Source organism: Lepisma saccharinum, chromosome 2 (genome assembly GCF_977018435.1).
Source record: "Lepisma saccharinum chromosome 2, izLepSacc3.1, whole genome shotgun sequence".
In the NCBI taxonomy this organism is placed as follows: Eukaryota; Metazoa; Arthropoda; class Insecta; order Zygentoma; family Lepismatidae; genus Lepisma; species Lepisma saccharinum.
In genome coordinates, this window is record NC_139230.1 from 2,591,977 (window position 1) to 2,610,085 (window position 18,109).

The 18,109-nt window shown below is 35.8% G+C and overlaps 1 protein-coding gene across 3 annotated transcripts in view; it reads left to right on the top strand.

Annotated features, from left to right (window-relative positions):
- The first annotated feature begins 733 nt into the window (after positions 1-733).
- CPT2 (Carnitine palmitoyltransferase 2) overlaps positions 734-18,109 on the top strand; it is a 61,997-nt gene continuing 44,621 nt past the window's right edge. The window contains exons 1-4 of one of the 3 annotated variants that reach the window (XM_083116922.1): positions 734-866; positions 11,011-11,102; positions 14,961-15,013; positions 16,539-16,946. In XM_083116922.1, coding sequence (XP_082973048.1) covers positions 11,067-11,102; positions 14,961-15,013; positions 16,539-16,946 — 497 coding nt within the window. In that variant the 5' untranslated portion in view covers positions 734-866; positions 11,011-11,066. The other 2 variants (XM_083116921.1, XM_083116923.1) reach the window with 2 other exon arrangements.

Here is an 18,109-nt window from a genome sequence, read left to right on the forward strand (position 1 = left end):
GCGGTGCGCCTGCGCCCCAGAGCGCGGTGGGTGAAGTTCGAGTTGACACCTGGCGGGAAAAGTGACAACCGTACTACAAGGGGACATGTAGATTCGGACGACTTGGACGTGACTTCGACGGCACGCGAGAGCAACGGGAGAGAACGGGACGGAGCCCTTGCCAATCCGGACACGGCCCTGTTCTTGGCACTTTCGAACTGTACTAGGGGACGTCACTTCCGCCAAAGTCATGCTTCAAGTACTTCGTACCTTTCGGACGGAGCCTGAGTTTAAGAACAGAGCTGGCTACGTCTGACTTGGCTGGAGTTTACGAACAACCGGTCTCACTTATTTCACAACACTTCTACGTTGCCTACGTTATTAAGTTTGATTCTATTAGCACGAATACACTGCAATTGTCATTTATGCTAAGAGATCTAAACCTAGCTAGCCTAACCTAACAACTTCGGCATTTAGCCTAAAAATTGACACCTCTCTCATGACGTCAGAACACAAGGTTGCAGAAGTGTTGTGCGATAAGGGAAACCCAAAGGCTTTGATTTATCTACAGGTCTAATAAAATGACCACATGCTGAAAAGGATCATACGTTAAACATTAAAGAATGCACTTGTAAGCACCAGCGATTATTTGCTCGCTAGAAATATAATATATACATATTCCTGGTATTGCGCAAATATGATTATGTATTTTACGTTTTCTTTACATCCTTTGTATTGCGTTCATGGATAATTTGTATCATATTAGCTGAAAGTTGTATTATGCTATGCAATGCCAACTCGTAAAAAGATATTAAAAAAAGTGAAACAATTTTCACACGAACAAATTTGAAGTGCAAGGCCGAATGAATCATTATTCTGAGTACTAGGTAAGAACATACGCACAGCATGAAATATTTTCAGCAACCAACAATTATTTAGATTGTGTGTATATAATACACACATACATACACATATATACAGTACAGGAGAAACTACTTACTAAAATCAGTTTCTGTAGCATTGCCAAAGTTCTTCGAGGTATTTTCTTTCGTGGAAACTGAAAACTTCACCATAGAATGCTGCAGAACAAGAAATAACTTTTTATGTAAGGAATTTGCATTTTCTGTAAAGCGACAACATTTTGCCGTTGTTTCCATTATGTATATGCAGATGGTGCGAGCGTCGAAAGTCACACGGTCTCGCCAGTGTTTCCAAACGTGCCTTTTTTTACGAGAATTTTGTTTTCTTTTTTTTAACTATGCTTACCTAACCTAACCTAACCTTGCCGGAAATGGTCCGTGGGGCTATCGTGAATGGGGTAAAATTCAAGTATCCCCAAAACGCATTTCTTCAAATTTACAGGAGAAATTACTTACCGAATGCAGTTTCTTTACAATTGTGGAAGTTCGTGGAAGTGTTTTCTCGCATAGTTCATTCAATTTTGTCGGTAAATCATCTATTTTTCGATATAAATGTGTGACTGATGCAGGAAAGCTCTTGCATCCATTTACTTTCAGGTGGATGTAGCCTGTGTGTGATGACATAATCTCAGTCAATCCCGGTCAGTGTTTCCAAACACAAGTTTTTGTAACTGAAGAAGGTACGTTTCCGCAAACGGTTTGTGGGGCTATGTGTCAACGGTTCATGGGGCTATGTGTCAATGATTCGTGGGGCTATGCGAGAATGGTGTGTGGGGCTACGCATATTTTTTTTCGAAACCAATTTTTAACTATTGTAACCTATATGTGACCCTACCAAACCTAACCTTACCGGAAATGGTTCGTGGGGCTATGCGTCAATCGTTTGTGGGGCTACATAGGTATTTTTCGGTGGAGTGGGGTGGAAACACTGCATACCGACTATGGTAGTGCAACTGTGACCGCCATTTAGCGTGTTACTGAAGGGAAAAAGAAACGAACAAAACTTGCTTCATACGTCGAAAATATAGATTATTTCCGTAAAAAAATGAAATGGCACCTTCAAGAATCCTTAGGAATGCAGAATACGTATGTACCAATGTGAAAAAGAGGAAAATAAAGGAATTTCAGGTGTTTTGGGGATACTTAACATTTAATGTGATGGGTTTTTGGGGCTAACGTGAATGGGTTTTGGGGCTAACTTGAATGGTTTTTGGGGCTATCCGTCAATGGTTTGTGGGGCTATTGTAAATGTTTTTTTGGGGCTATCTGTCATTGGTTTGTGATGACATAATGAACACGAATGTAGGTATTTTTCGGTTAAGAAGGTTGAAACACTACATACCCACTCCAAAATGACAAAACACAAGCACGATGCGCGATGATCCATGACGAGTGCACGCCATATTGTCTGTTACCCAAGCGGAACAAGGAAGACAAATAATGACTCGTAGTATGAAAAGTTGACACTATTTTATGGAAAAAGGCATAACTTCACCTCAAAGAACCTTCCGCAATGCAGAAAAGATAAGTATTAATGCTAAAATGAACGAAATAAATGAGTGAGAGGTGTTCGGGCTATATCGCATAATTACTGTAAATATATTCATATGTACCTAGAAATTAATGTTAATGAAAGTTTCACCACCAAATGTCAATAAAAATGTATGTTCGAAGTGTATAAACAGAGCTTATAATTTGTGTAAAAAGAGAAAAACATGCGGTTTCTTGCATCATTGTTATTTGTACAGGCAGGAGTTTCAATCTTCCTCACATATAGCGCCACCGCTATTCGGGCGATTTCGTGCAGTTTGTAACTTCGTAACAAGTTTGAACATGCAGGCGCGCTTCCCGTCAAGAGAAATACTGGCATAGGTATTGTTGTAGGCCTATCTATCTATCAACGTGTTCAAAATGGGCAAGGTGAAAGAACTTAGTTCTGATCTGAAGGATGTTATTATAAATTTGACCCTTAGAGGTTATTCATTAAGAAAAATTGGACAAACAGTCAATAAATCACACTCCACAGTTTGATACAAAGTAAACAAATTTAGAGAGGAAGGTTCAACACAGAATGTGCCGAGAAAACCAAAAGAGAGACGATTGAATAAAGGTGATGAACGCTTTATTTTAAAAAGAGTGTGAGAAAACCCGGGACTAAGTGTTCCTCAGTTACAACCATTAGTAGAAAATGTTGCTGGCAAGATGATGTCCGATCAAACTGTCCGACGTGCCTTGTGGAAGCATGGATATCATGGCAGAATGCCACGAAAGAGGCCGTATGTAAATAAGGTGAATCGCAGAAATATACTTTAATTCATGAAAGATAACATCCACAAGGACCAGGAATTTTGGGATAGTGTCATATGGTCAGACGAGTCCAAGATTAATATATACGGATCAGATGGGATAAATAGGGTCTGGAGAAAATCAAATAAAGACAATGAACACATTAACACAGTTCCAACAGTTATGAAAAACTAAATATGCTGACCAAGGCAGTAATTTATTTTAGTATAAAACATAAACTGAATGTAACGTTTCAACATTGTAGCAAGGTCTTCTTCAGACTCTGCACCAAGTACAAATGTAACAAGGTACAAAAACAGGACGATATATATACACAAACATTACTCCCCTCCAGACTATTAGAAAGTTGTTCTGGAACTTTCTAGCAGGTGGCTTTCCCTTGTAAACTGTACTTTCACGTAAATGGCTAAACATATTTACTTCCATCTAGAATGTGGTTGGATTCTTTAGCTCATGCTCTTTTTCCTTCATTCTTCTTCCTTCTTCTCTCCTCTTTCTCTCTTGTCCTTTCCACTCTTGCTAACACTTTCTTCCATTCTTCTTCAAAGAAGAGCAATCACTGTGCCATCGAAGATGGTGGATGAAAAATTGATTTTTCATATTCTGAGGTAGCTCCAAATTCTGATGCCACTTTCAAATATCTGCGTGAACTACATTTTTGGACATAAAGAAGAGAGATAAATTGTTTAGGGTATTTTTTAATCTATGGTTTGACAATGATTTTTTAAAAATATAGTACATATGTATGTTGGGGGCCAAATTGGGGTCACTAATGTTTTGTCCATTTGAACTGTAATTTTCATAGCAACCAGATATTTTTTTAGGGTGAATACGGTATTCCATTTGGATGAAATCAGACAACACAATTAAATATGTCAGCCTTATAATTGTTAAACATCCACATTGGGAAAACACAACTGTGATATGAACAAACTGTATTGAAGCAGTTTTAAAAGTGTGTGTGCAGCTATTGTATGTTGTATAGTAGGTAAAGGTAAAGTTCCCAGTGCATATAGCACTGTGCGATCCAGTCACACTCAGGGGATATGGGGGTAGGGCCATAATATTCTCGATGTCTGCCATTTTGGAGGTGATGTGATCACAACCAAACTCAGGCTGCCTTTACTGCCTGGGACTCATTGATTTGAGGCTATGTGAATCCCAGAGCTGCTTTATGCAAGGACAAGGCTGGAAAAATTTGAAGATTTGAACCTGGGTCTCCTGCATGGCAGTCAGACAGCCTGTCAACTTTTTTTTTACATTTGTAGTAATAAATGTAATACCCCTGAGCAGTAGTATTCCCTCTGTTTTCGCTCTATATTCTCAATTTTCACACATCAATTGTCTCTGTATTCTCATTGGGACAAACACAAACATCCACGTTCGAACCCGGGACCCCTGGCATTGCAGTTTGCTGTGCTAACCACTCTGCCACGGAGGTCGGCTAAACCTCCACAGCTATCAAGTATTAGTATAGTATTGGAATACGCAACTTTGGGAACTTATCACAGATCTATTAACTGTTACGCCATCCAGGAAGAGTAGAATCAAGCTGTTGGTGATATTTCAGAACATAGTATTTTAGATAATTTAAACATTTGTCCCACACTGTGACTGCACGGTCTAGGGTGTCATGCTCTGGGGGAAATGTAACAAGCTTTTCTCCTGAGATTTCGGCCTGTGTATGAGGCTGGTGAACACTCACCATCATGATTAAATTGGGAAACGACGAATGAGTAGTGTAACCCAGTCATCAACACCTACAACGACGACTGGGGTTTCATCGTGCTGACCACACGTCACCTCGTAACTGGTTGGATGATCTCCCACCTCAGAGTAGGATCAGGTAGGAGTGGCTGGCAGTCGGTAGGTAGGCCTGGCCAACCTCAATGGTCTATTGTGGCATGGGTTATGTATGTTTTTAGTTTAAGGGCATGCAGAACAGTTTCCATGGAGCTCCCCCCCCCTGGCAGTGTTGCCAACTTAGCCCTCTTAGAGCCAGAATTGGCTCTTTCGTGCACTCGTTTGGCTGTAAACTGGGGCGCCTACCCCCCGTCTCCCACTATGCTGGTTCCGTCCCACATAGACCAACTTTTGCCATGATTATTCATTTTGCATTTTTGCATGTGACGTGATATTGTTATATTGGCTGTGTCACCCCACCCCCTCTTATATCCCGAGCTACTTTTTTATAGTGCCATGTTGATGTGAAATTCACATAATTTTGTTATCCGGGAATCTTTTATTTTCGATTTCATATGACCATTGGTGGATTATTGAGATGGGTGTAAGAATAAATTGTCATCAATTTAGAGTTAACGGTAATAGCAGAGCCCACCCCTTTGACAACTAACATTACCCTAGGAAGCACTTTATAAAGCCTTCATAAATCTAGCTCCTTGAAAGTCAGTTTTAACTCCATTTAAGGTGAAATGTAACTCTTTTATGCACATCAGGTTTGGCAATACTGCCAGGATGGTCATAGGAGGCAAGGAGAAATGCATTGGGATTATCAAATTTTTTTTCAAATTCAAATTCAAATTCAAATTCTTTATTTACGTGGGCGAGGTTCAGCCTGAGGCTGTTCTGCCACCTAACCCGTGTCATCGATTACATTTAAATTTACATTTCTTTTGTTATTACAGTATTAATACAGTGTACAATAAACTGTATGATTTAGTTACAAAATCTATTGATAAAATAATTGTAATAAATGTATGAATAAAATGATACAAAAATTGTGAAAAGACAACTACATAAAAATAAAATAAAATGAATGAAAAATAAGTAAAAATAAAAACATGTAGACAAAATACATAACATAACATAAACATACAAGTTACATCATAGTATTTGAACACAATCTCTGCTCTGCCAAAAGAAAATTCTTTACTTCATTTCATGGGAGTATATAATTGGATTTGTTATCTTGGGAATATCAAACTTCCGATGGAATAGAAGAAGATATCAGTGGGAAGAGGTCAGTTTGAAGATGCATTTCACCAGCGGAAAAGTTGACACTTCGATTTGATTAGCAGTAACTTGATGTTGCAGGGTGGCTACTCACCGGGAATTCCTTGAATTCTGGGAATTATGCATGAATTATTGGCTTCGGGAATTATTCGTAAATTCTACGTGAATTTTCCTCCGTAGACGTGAAAAATTACAACTTTATTAATCTAAATCCCATTGAATTTATATGAATGTCCTGAGGCAAGTTTTCACAGTTTAGCTTTTATTCTTATTGATAAAGGAGAAGAAAGCTGCGTGGAAAATAAAACAGTCCGTTTACTTTTTTAGTGTCCTTTGCAGAACAATCTATCTAACAAAAGATGATTATTGCAAGATAAGATATCTTGAAGTTGAATCAGGTAGATATGAGTTTGAAATTCTTGTACAATTAACAATTTTTCGTAGATTGGTAAATCCCAAAACTTTTGTGACTTATGTTTGTAGATGTATTTCTAGTCTGAGTATGTGAAATGGCAAATGTAAACTCCACACCTTAAGTGAAATATCTTAAATATGTATACAATTTAATTGAATTGAATTAGAATTTTTGGATACACTAGAATATCACAGACCCTATATAGTGTTACTATATTTGTGTGCGAGTGTGTGGGTGGATGGTGAGAGGTGGTAATAATAGGTAAGGTTGAAATAGAGAAAACATCTGCTTGGAAAGTTTGACTTGAAAACCGGGAATTATACTTGAATTTTATCATATTCCTGTGTTGAAGTTGATTCCCCATAAGGAATACATGCGTTTCTGAAAATTCTTATTCATCATATTTTTTAAACATGGTGTCTAGCATAAAAAATGCTTCCACTTGCAACATGGAGAGAAATTCATAATCTTGGATACACCCAGTTTTATTTAGTAGCATTGCCCATTCGGGCGATATTGAAATAAATGCACAATGCACTGTAACTCCTCCCCTTAATCATTTCATAGGTGTGAGACCTTAATTGTCAATTCTCAACTATGTTTACAGAAAATATTAAATAGTTTTTGATTAAGTGAACTAAAACAATACAAATTGAATGTTCCAATAAATTACTATCGGGGAAAAATGGATTTCTTTCGTCTCACACCGATGATGCTACTAAGCTAGCGAAAATTTTGAATTTTTTCACTGTCGGGTGAGTGTTTCCTTCTTTGATTTTTATTTAGCCCTTTTGGCCCTCCTTGCTTTTATCCATATATAACCTGAGAAAAAAACAACAATATAACCCAGTTTTGCCCAGCAAAATGCCAACCCTGATTCTAATCAATATTTAAATATTTTTTTGTACACAACATGTAGAACTACCTGGTGGCCTACAGGGATTAACATGCACAGGGAGAAAAAAGGGATACTATGTCCCACTTCAGGATAAGCAAAGTATGTCTATTATTTTCTTCCATCATATCTTTTCCTTTCCAAGATAAAAGACAAGTGATACAGGGATTGGAGGTCGTTATGTATTTACTTATTATTTAATTTTGATTTGAAATGCAGATTATTACCAGAAGACAATACAAAATTATGAACAAATAATAATAATAATGAAAATTGATATTTGGGATTACAATATTTACAAAATATCCATAATATCCATTTCTAACACCACAAAATATAGATGAAATATAATGCATGCAAAAATCTACTGTAGGCATTAGGGAGGGGGCATCGCCCTCTCTATGGATCTGCACCTGTTGTTATTGCTCTTGTGCACTTTGCTGTAGTATGCCCTGATCAGGAATGATTTGGATCAAATTGAGACCTAGATTTTTAATGGTTGATGCGTAAATAATGTGTAGGTTTTTTACATTGGATATTGATTGTGTGATTATTTATGCAGTTTTATTGCAAATTCATTTGCAGTGGGGCCTCTCCTATGGTGGCAGTGGTAGCGTCATCGCCTTGTAATTAAAGGGTCCCAGGTTCGATACCCAGTGGAGGCACATAATGGTTCGGATCCCACTTTAATCTGTAGGTCCAGTCCCGATTCGCCTTACTGTACATAAAAGTGGGCTTAAAGACACCAACCATTATTTGCAGTGAACCACTTGTTAATGGAATGTAAGTCATTTAATATATGTGAAGGTGATGACAGTGGCGGAGCAAGCACATTATCGTGCTGTATCTTCACTAAGGTGACCAGATTTTTTAACAAGAAAATGGGATATTCATTGGTTTTATCAGTTCATGTTTCATTTTCATCCTTTGCAATTAATCTAAGAGGTAGAAAAGCAAAGTATATTAACCAAAACAAATAGAGAGAGAAATGGGTAAAAAAAAATGTGTTGGTCGAGAGGCTAACTAAGCATTTATGTTGTTTTTTTTTGTACACAGTCAGGTACAGCATTTCACTGTATAATCACAGATGTTATGTCTTTTTTTTTTTTCAAAAAAGTGGGGTGTGACCAATGTGTGAATTTTTTTAAAAAAATGTGCCATTGTTAATTTATCATCAAACTTTTTGTTGTGCATGATTAGGATGCAGGGAATACTCATGAACATGTAATAAAACTGAATGTAGTCCAAATTGATGCACATCATTGATTGGTGACAGTTTGGGGACATTTTTCCAGTCTGAAAAATAAAGTTAACACATTGTTTTATGTTAGTGATTTGATGATGAGTGCCGAAAGATAAGTCTGATGTGAAGTGGACACCAACCAAGGTGAGTGATGCCTCACACTGTCGAGCTGCCAAGTTCATACTCTTGTATAATGGTAGAGGTGTTTTTGTTGTTGTGTTCTTGCTGAATGTCATTACATTGTACTTATCCACATTTCTGATCATTCCTGTCTGCTTGCACCAGTTTGCGAAAGAGTTTAAGCCTTTCTGCAGCATGTAAAAGTCATCCATTGATTTGGTGTGGTGTTTTAAGTCCACTTTATGCTTAGTAAGGCTAATCGGGGTCATTTATTGAGCTGATTGGATAGTACAGTATTATGTCATCTGTGTTCATTAGGATACTGACCTTCTATCGGTGGTTGAGAATGCTTTTATTACTTTGCTTTCACGAATGTTCACATCATGACCATTCCACAGCAAAGAAATGAACGAAAAGGAGTTTTACATGTTGTTCTGTAAGAATGTCAAAAAGTTAGGACAAGAACCACATGTAAGCACCCTTGTTTGTAAAAATGCTTTAAGTAATTGATGAGTAATAACTAACTAACTCTCTAGCCTTCTTAAACCCGAAGGTTCATGGCTGCAGCAACACAGGCCTTCCATCTGTCCCTATCTTGAGCAAGATCTATATACTCTCTTCCATCCCTACCGATTTCCTTTAGGTCCATCTCAACGTTGTCCCTCCATCTTCGTCTTGGCCTTCCTACAGGTCTCTTACCATCAGGTTTCCCAACAAGAATCCTGTAAACTCCTCTTTCCTCTCCCATTCGTGCCACATGGCCTGCCCACCTAAGTCTTCTTGATTTAATTATTCTAATAATATCTGGACATGAATACAAATTATGTAGTTCTGAATTATGTAACCTTCTCCACTCACCTGTCTCCTCATCCCTTTTAGGTCCAAATATTTTCCTAAGGATCTTATTTTCAAATACTCTCAATTTATGTTCCTCTTTCAATGTAAGGGACCAAGTTTCACACCCATATAATACTACAGGCAAAATTACTGTTTTGTATATTTTTACTTTTAGTTTCTTAGATATTAAACGAGAAGACAAAAGTTTATGAAGAGAGAAGTAACATGCATTTCCTGAATTAAGCCTACTTTTTATTTCCTCTTTAATATAATTTTCATTTGTTAATATTACTCCTAAGTATTTGAATTTGGAAACTGGTTCAAACGAGTTGTTATCAATAATTAGATTTTGATTATTACCTAACACTTGGTTTCGGCCTGTAAGCATATATTTAGTTTTCTCTTTGTTAACTTCCAAACCTATCTCTTTAGCAGTTTTGAAAAATATTTTAGCATTATTCTTAATCGTATTTATATCATCCCCCAGTAAGTCTACATCATCTGCATATGCTAACAACTGAGTCACACCATTTAATTTTAGTCCTTCTTTAGTTTCTTTTACCTTCCTTACAGCATATTCTAAGGCAAAATTAAAGAGCAATGGAGATAATGCATCTCCTTGTTTTAACCCATCATGAATTGTAAATTTGTCAGACATATTATTACCCACACGAATTTTACTTTCTGTTTCACTGGTGCATATTTTTATCATACTAACAAGCTTCTTAGGTATTCCAAACTCTACTAATATATTATATAATTTATCTCTTTTGACCGAATCATATGCTTTTTTGAAATCAATGAATAGCTGATGGACATTTTGATTATATTCCCACTTTTTTTCAAGTGTCTGTCTGATGTGAAAAATTTGATCTGTAGTTGATCTGTTACGTTTAAATCCACATTGATAATCACCTATAATTTCATTAGCATATGGGGTTAGTCTTGTTAAAAGAATGTTAGACAATATTTTGTATGTTGTTGAGAGTAGAGAAATTCCACGGTAATTACTGCAGTTCATTTTATCACCTTTTTTAAACACAGGAACAATTATGGATTCTTTCCACTGTTGAGGGATTTCTTCTTTATTCCATATTAAACAAATTAATTTATGAATTTGACATATTAATGAATTTCCACCATATTTAATTAACTCAGCTGGTATTAAATCAATGCCAGGTGCTTTGTTATTCTTTAGCCTTTTAATAGCATCTTTAACTTCAGTCAAGTTTGGTTCTGGAACTAATTGATGAGTAATATAGTCTTATTTTTGAATTTTACAACATTCGTGTTGAAAATTTATTGTTCTTTTCTCTTTTAGGAAAATTGTAATTTACGTCAATAATTGTTGAAGAGAGATTTTGAGCAAACAAAGATATGTTGTGTAATAGACTCCTTGCAGATCCTGTAAAGGTACGATAGATACATAATTTTTTATGAAAATTCTATCATAATTTACCCATGTTACAGAGAGAACTATGCATGTGACATTATTTTTTATGTGGACATTTCAAAATGCTTCACCTGTGTTTATGTGTGTGCTACATTTTGTATTCATAATAGATAAACTGAACTCAACATTAGAACAACATTTTGAAATGTATTTTCATAGCATATTAAAAATACATTTCGAGAATTCTTATCTTTCCAGCTAATACCACCCAAGCTTAAGAAACCAAATATATTCTCTATTTATTGTCTAGTCTGATGTCCTAGGTCTCACTAAGTTACATTTAACATGCAACAGCTTTATATTGCTGTTATCTACAACCATAGGCTTGGTTATTATAATCTGACTACATCATACTACATTGAGTCTCCAAGTGTATAATGGTTTTGAAGCCACCATGTTGAGATATATTAATTATGTTGGAGCAGTAATTATAGCAAATTAGGATATTAACGTATGAATACCTCATCAGGCCTCCATCTGGTATGCTTGATACACAACTGTTCATGTATCCTTCCCTTCTTATGTTTTTAATTGTAAGTATTTGTAATTTTTTTCATTCGATAATTTCCTATTATTTTTTTTATATACTGTATTATCCCATTAATGCCGAAACAGCATTTCAAGTATTTTTTTGAAATTCTTTCTTTGAAATGTCGTTGTTGAGGTCCAAATAAGGTGAATGAAACATTTTTTGTTAAAACATTGTTTATTTGCCTTCATTACAGTCCTGCCATTTAAGGTAACAATTTCATCTACTTAACTTTCTTTGTGATTATTTTGTTTTTTTATTTAGCTACTTAAGAACAATTTTTTATACATTGATATGTATAGCATAACCTATTATTGGAAATATATACAAACACAGAAACATACAATAGTTCCAAAAATGTGCTAAATTTATAAAAAGTTGCGTATTTTAGCACATTGTTCAACAGGAAGCAGAATTATCAATCAGTCTCTTGAACATAAGTTAAAATCTGCTCCATAATGTGTGCCAAGCCTTGAAGTACTCAGGATGGAGAGCAGATACACATTTACCACAATTGTATGTATTATAGTATGTCCTGAACATTTCTTGCATCTTGAATTAGGTTTATTGCTCTTCACAATCCAATGTCCAGTGTTATCATATTGGAGTGCATGCTGTATCTCTTTTCTCAAAAATGGTGACCTGGTAACTTCTCTTGGTACTCCAAACTGCTTTATGAGTAGGTCTTGCTTTGCAGTAACAATCGTTGGTCATTTTCGTATTATCAGCAAAACGTAGGTGGCACATTATGTGATCAAATGTATTTTTGAGCATATTATATGCTATAAGTACAAATGGCTTATTACAATAGCCTCATCTAGTTTGCTGCCCTTTTTGACTCGCTTTGACTCTCTTTGCACCGAAGCGTCTAGTTGGTTGCACGGTGCAACACCGAGTCGTCTAGTTCGTTGATTTGGAGTCAAGTAGTGTTTTTGGTGTCTGCACCATCTGCACTACCTTCCAGACCGGTGTATGTGTGGTGTATGGCCACGTGGTGCGTGCTAACTAATCAAATGTCCATTTAAAGCAGCAGACAGGCATTTGTTGAATCTTTCTGAACTTGAACACCGCTTTCCATCTAGTTGGTTGAACATAATTTCCTTGCACCACTCTGACACTGCACTGCACCGAGTGTCAAAAAGTGCAGCCAACTAGATGGGGCTAATGAAAAAGAGACATTTCAACATCAGAATTTATCTATTGTATTACAAGAATATAGTAAAACATGTTTGTACTTACCTTTTATTTGAAGAGCTGCAAGCCATTTTCCTTCCTATTCTTGCAAGCACAAAAGAATCGGCCACTTGAGAATGCATTAATTCACAAAACTGCTTTGGCATGGTCAACAAAGAAGCTTGGAGGTCTAAACAATCAAGCAGTTGCATTTTCAGTTCAATTAGTCCATTTCTCTGGGCCACCAGAAATTTCTGGCAGGATTTCCTGCCATCGGCATAATGAGTTAATTATTAGTAGAATTGTACAGCATAACACTTTTGTATGGCAAAGAGCTGTTTTATTTAGTTATGGAGTAACTAAATTGTAAGCTTAAGTGTGACAAATAATAATACTGCAAATAATAATCTGCAGTGACATCAGTTGGAGCTAGTGGTTTGCTCCATTACTAGTATTTTTCCAGTATTGAATATTTGTCTACAACACACGGAGTGACATATTAGTACTGTTATATATTAAGTGCACAATAGCAGTGGGCTCTAAATAACAATGCAAAAACTAAAAATCATATTTGTTTAGCTGATACATTTTTCAGCATTATAAAGCAGAGCAAGTCAAGTGCCAAAATAATAAATGGAAGTGTAATTGACAAGTGATGTATTTCAAAATACAATAAAGTGAGGTATGCTTGTAAAATATCTTCTAACTACTTTCTGTAATGTGAGCTAGTTTCTTTCTCATATTACAAATGATTGGAACAAGAGTTGAATGATCATTTGACTGTCAAGTGGATTTTCATTTATACCCACTGCACTATGAAAAATGCACAATTCATTGTTAGCTATCATGCAGCAGAAATAGTTTGGTCCTGTATGTTGGCATTTGAAAGCATGAAGTTTGCTGTTGATATGTGGGATGAAATCACTTAGCCCTACATTCATTTTCTGTAATTTGTTTAACTCTTTCTGCTTTGATTTTTTCATTGCGTTATGTCATTACTTATATGGGGGATGAGTGTGCATGCTTAATTCCAATTGTGTGCTCTAATTTTTATAATCATTGAAAAGTGTTGTTTATTTTATGTATGATAGTTAATTTGAATAAACAACAAATTAACTGCAATGAGCTAATGCTATGAGCAAATATTACCTGCATTGATAATATAACTATGTGTGCATATTTTGATTGCATTAAAGTATATGACTATCTCCTTGTTTCCTCCTGCATTAAGTTCCAAGATTTCCCTCTTACATTCTAAGTTTAAGTATGATGGCTGTGATTACGTATGCAATAATCAACATTTTTAGATTCATTTATGAAATTATCTTCATATTTTTTTTCTAAATGTCATGTTTTGAGGTCCATTTTTGCCACATTCTTTTGCTTCGGAAATGACCAGATATCTTGTATTCTTAATTCTGGAATTTGTTGTTAGACGATATTCAAGTGTCACACAGGAAACCTGGACTACATAATATTATTGATTGGTATCTGTTATTATATTTGATATTCGATGTAGTCAAAGGTAAAGTATGGTTTGGTGAAGGTGTAGTGTAGGTAAATTTTTGTACTTTCCATTGTTGTCTGATTAATTTTGAAGAACCACTGCTTTCATTAATACAGGTTGTAGCATCCAGCAAAATAATGTTCTTCAAAACATGGCATTCAAGAAAAAACATTGTGATAATTTCATGATGACATCCATCTTAGATGCCAAAACCTGTTTTAATGAAGGGAGTGGACTTTTGAAATTATTTGGACAAAAGCAAAAACAGCAATGTCGAAATGTGAAACTTAAAATACATAAAAGCAAACTACATTATTTGTAATTTCTGATTATCTGAACTGGTTTAACCAACAGAGTTACCACACCTTTCATACCAGCGCAATGTGGGTCACTTATCCTGCCAAGCAGTAGCATGGATTTCTCACAACTTCTATTGATGTAATATTTTGTGTAAGAAAGATGGGGGGGGGGGGGTGTCATTAACTAAGAGGGTAGAAACTGTGTCAACAGTCAAGGCCCCTTTTATTTTTTTTATATACGTACTTTCTGTGTGTAAAAGCAATGCAAGCTACTTGTAAATATTACAGAATTTTGTATTTTCTCTTGCAGTTCAAATGTGCCACAGCTTATGTGACAGGTCATGTAAACCATCGTTGGAAAAGGTAATATTTTATTCTGGAGGAGATTAGTTCATGTAATGAATGGAGAGTGACCAAGAAATCATTTATTGGCAAAACTCAAGAGTATGCTAATATTTGAAATTTTATTGAAATATGATTTTATGGACTAAAAATACATGAACAAAATTTTAGAGGAGGTTTGTCTTATCCAGCTTTCTATTAAAAAATATTGTTTTTTCATATATTTGGAGAAATATTGTTGATTAAGAATTTTTATTATCTTGAGAGTAAACTTGTTTCTGTGGATACAGTACTGTGTGTTGGTATGTGCACTAGATTATTGAGATGTTGAAGAATTGACTCCAACTCTTGCTGTAAATGCTGTCTGGATACGTTTTCTTTCTTTCTTTCTCTCTTATGTCTGCTACCTTAAGAATAATATTTAAAAAGTGCTTACAAGTGCTTGCATTTACCAATACATGATGCTTTGTTTCCATTTCCAAGCCCTTCTTCAGGCTCTCCAAGAAGTTTAAAACTTACAAAACACTCACCACATTGGTTAAAAGGTAAAAAGAGCAAACCAATGATGTCATACACACCTGGAAGGATGTTTCGCCCATTTCCTTGTATAACAGAGCACTACTCAGTTTGCTGTCAACCTTCAACCTTTCTATTTTATCATTTTAAGCTTTTTACCTTATAACTAGTGCTGTGATGTTTTTAAAGTTTTAATTTTATTGCAGAGCCTCTAGCAGTCCTTGGAAATGTGGCCAAAACATTGAGTGTTACTTTTTTTAAAAAATGTTTTTCTTATTGTGAAACCATGGTTTATGTGAACATTCAAGAAAGTGTGAACTACTATACTGACACCTCTAGTGTTTTTTTGCTGTGAATTATTGTTCAGTTCTATATTCTTATTTTAACAATTTTGATTGCAGTACATTATCCTTTATTTTTTCCAATGTGGAACTCAATTCTCAGTGCTGACACAGCATCATATAGAAAATAAAGGAGTTGCTTTAAAAAGCAAAAGTAAGGCCTCCCTGATAGCGCAGTTGTTGTGTCATCACCTTGTAAATAAGGGGTCCTGGGTTCAATTCCCAGTGGAGGCACATAGTGGTTCGGATCCCACTTTAAACTGTAGGTCCAGTCCCAATTAGCCTTACTGTGCATAAAGTGAACTTAAAACTCCAAATCAATCAATCAATAAAAAGCAATAGTAAGCTCCAGTAAAGAATACCAGATAACAATAGTGTTTAGTGGGCTCTGGTCTTCGAGAAGCTATTATGCAATGGAGTTAAGTTTTCTTTGTATTGAAAAAGATTAACTTTAGTTGATAAAATTTTTTGACTCAGCCCTGTATAATGCATACAGTGAAACCTTGATAATATATTTTTAGCAGCCTATTTGCAATGGACTTAAATACGGAAAACATTGTAGGAAAGTTGAATGTATTTTGCAGAAAATGTTGAAAAAGGGTTACAGTGTGCTTTACATTTTTCTATTCATAAAATCTGTTGATATTTTTTAAATTAGTCTTATGACTTGTGTTGTTTCCTTACAGCAGTGCAACATCTCAAGATGAGTACCAATACATTCACCGTAGCAAGCTTCCTACAATGTGTTTTCAGGCATCCTTGCCACGACTTCCTGTGCCTGAGTTGGAAAAAACTGCAGAAAGATATCTCTCGGCACAGAAACCACTCTTAAGTAATGCAGATTTTGATCGAACAACGAAATATGTCAAGGAATTTCAGGACGGCATTGGGAAAACATTGAATGAGGAACTGAAAGCCTGGGACAAGAACAATAAGCACACTAATTACGTGTCGGGAATGTGGTTTGATATGTATCTCAGGGACCGAGTGCCAATTCCTATCAATTACAACCCTGTGTTAGTATATGTCAATGATCAGAGAACAGAATATAATCAGCAACTTATTAGAGCAACAAATATGCTAATATCTTCTGTTAGGTAAGTTATATTGGTAGCTATAGATCAGATTTTAGTATTTTTACAATTTAAGTAATTTTATATTGAAGTACAGTTAGCTCTCGATTCTACAACCCCAGATATAATGACCCTCTCGAAGTAATGACCCTTTTCTCAGGAACCATGAAAAGTTTGGAAAAAAGTTGAAAAATTGACTTTTTCCTTTGTTCTAAAAGCTTCTGACAACTCATGGGGGGGGGGGGGGGGAGCCGGAAATGACTGCTGGACTTGCAGTCTTTGTCAATGTGTATGGCAGGGCAAGCTCTTTAATCGATAAATACACCAGCTTGAGAAATTAGAGATGAGATTGCAGGAATGTTCCAAATGAGATGCATAGCACCTGGAAGTCTTGCCCATTTGTCCAGCTCTTACCTAGACTTCAGCAGGTTCCCGTGAGTGAACAACTCTTGGCATTACAGCCTACAACTTCCGGTAACCGCTTTCATTCAAAATGTGTTCTTTGTTCTCTGTAACACTTCATAAAAAAGTGAAACTGTTACAAAGCCACATAGGCCAACTAAAGATTCTCAACCTGCTTTACCCCTTCCCTGTGAAATTTTCTGAAAAAAGGGTTTCCTGTTCTGTGTATTTTTTTTTCTGAGTTTGCGTAGTAATATTTTTAAGTAGCTACTGCTTCAGCACAATTCATCCATGTATCATGGTTCATACGTCTTTCTCTTCAGAATAGAACAAGCTTTCAAATGGTACCATGCACATATGTACATCAAGTATGAGGAAAGGGAAATTGGGGATAATTCGCAAAATTTCCCTCCAAAAAATCCCTTTTGGTAACTTTGGGGTCATCTAGACCGGCCCTGTATATAGGTACCCGATTATAATCTACCTTGAAAAATACTATGGTCTATACATAATGCGTTCGCCAAGTTTCATTGCAATATCTTCAATAGGTATGAGGGCTGCGGGAGAAAAATATTTTGCAATCCTGTTTGACAATACTTTTAGATACTATTAGAAACTCACAAACTCAAAAACCAACAATAAATCACCAACAGTGCAAATAATGCAACATTAAAAAAAATGTACATAAAGCAACTGACTAAACGCGGCACACAAACGTGTCAGCATAACACAAAAACACTTTACTTTCCTCTGAACTACTACTTCTTCTTTTTCTTCTTCTTCTT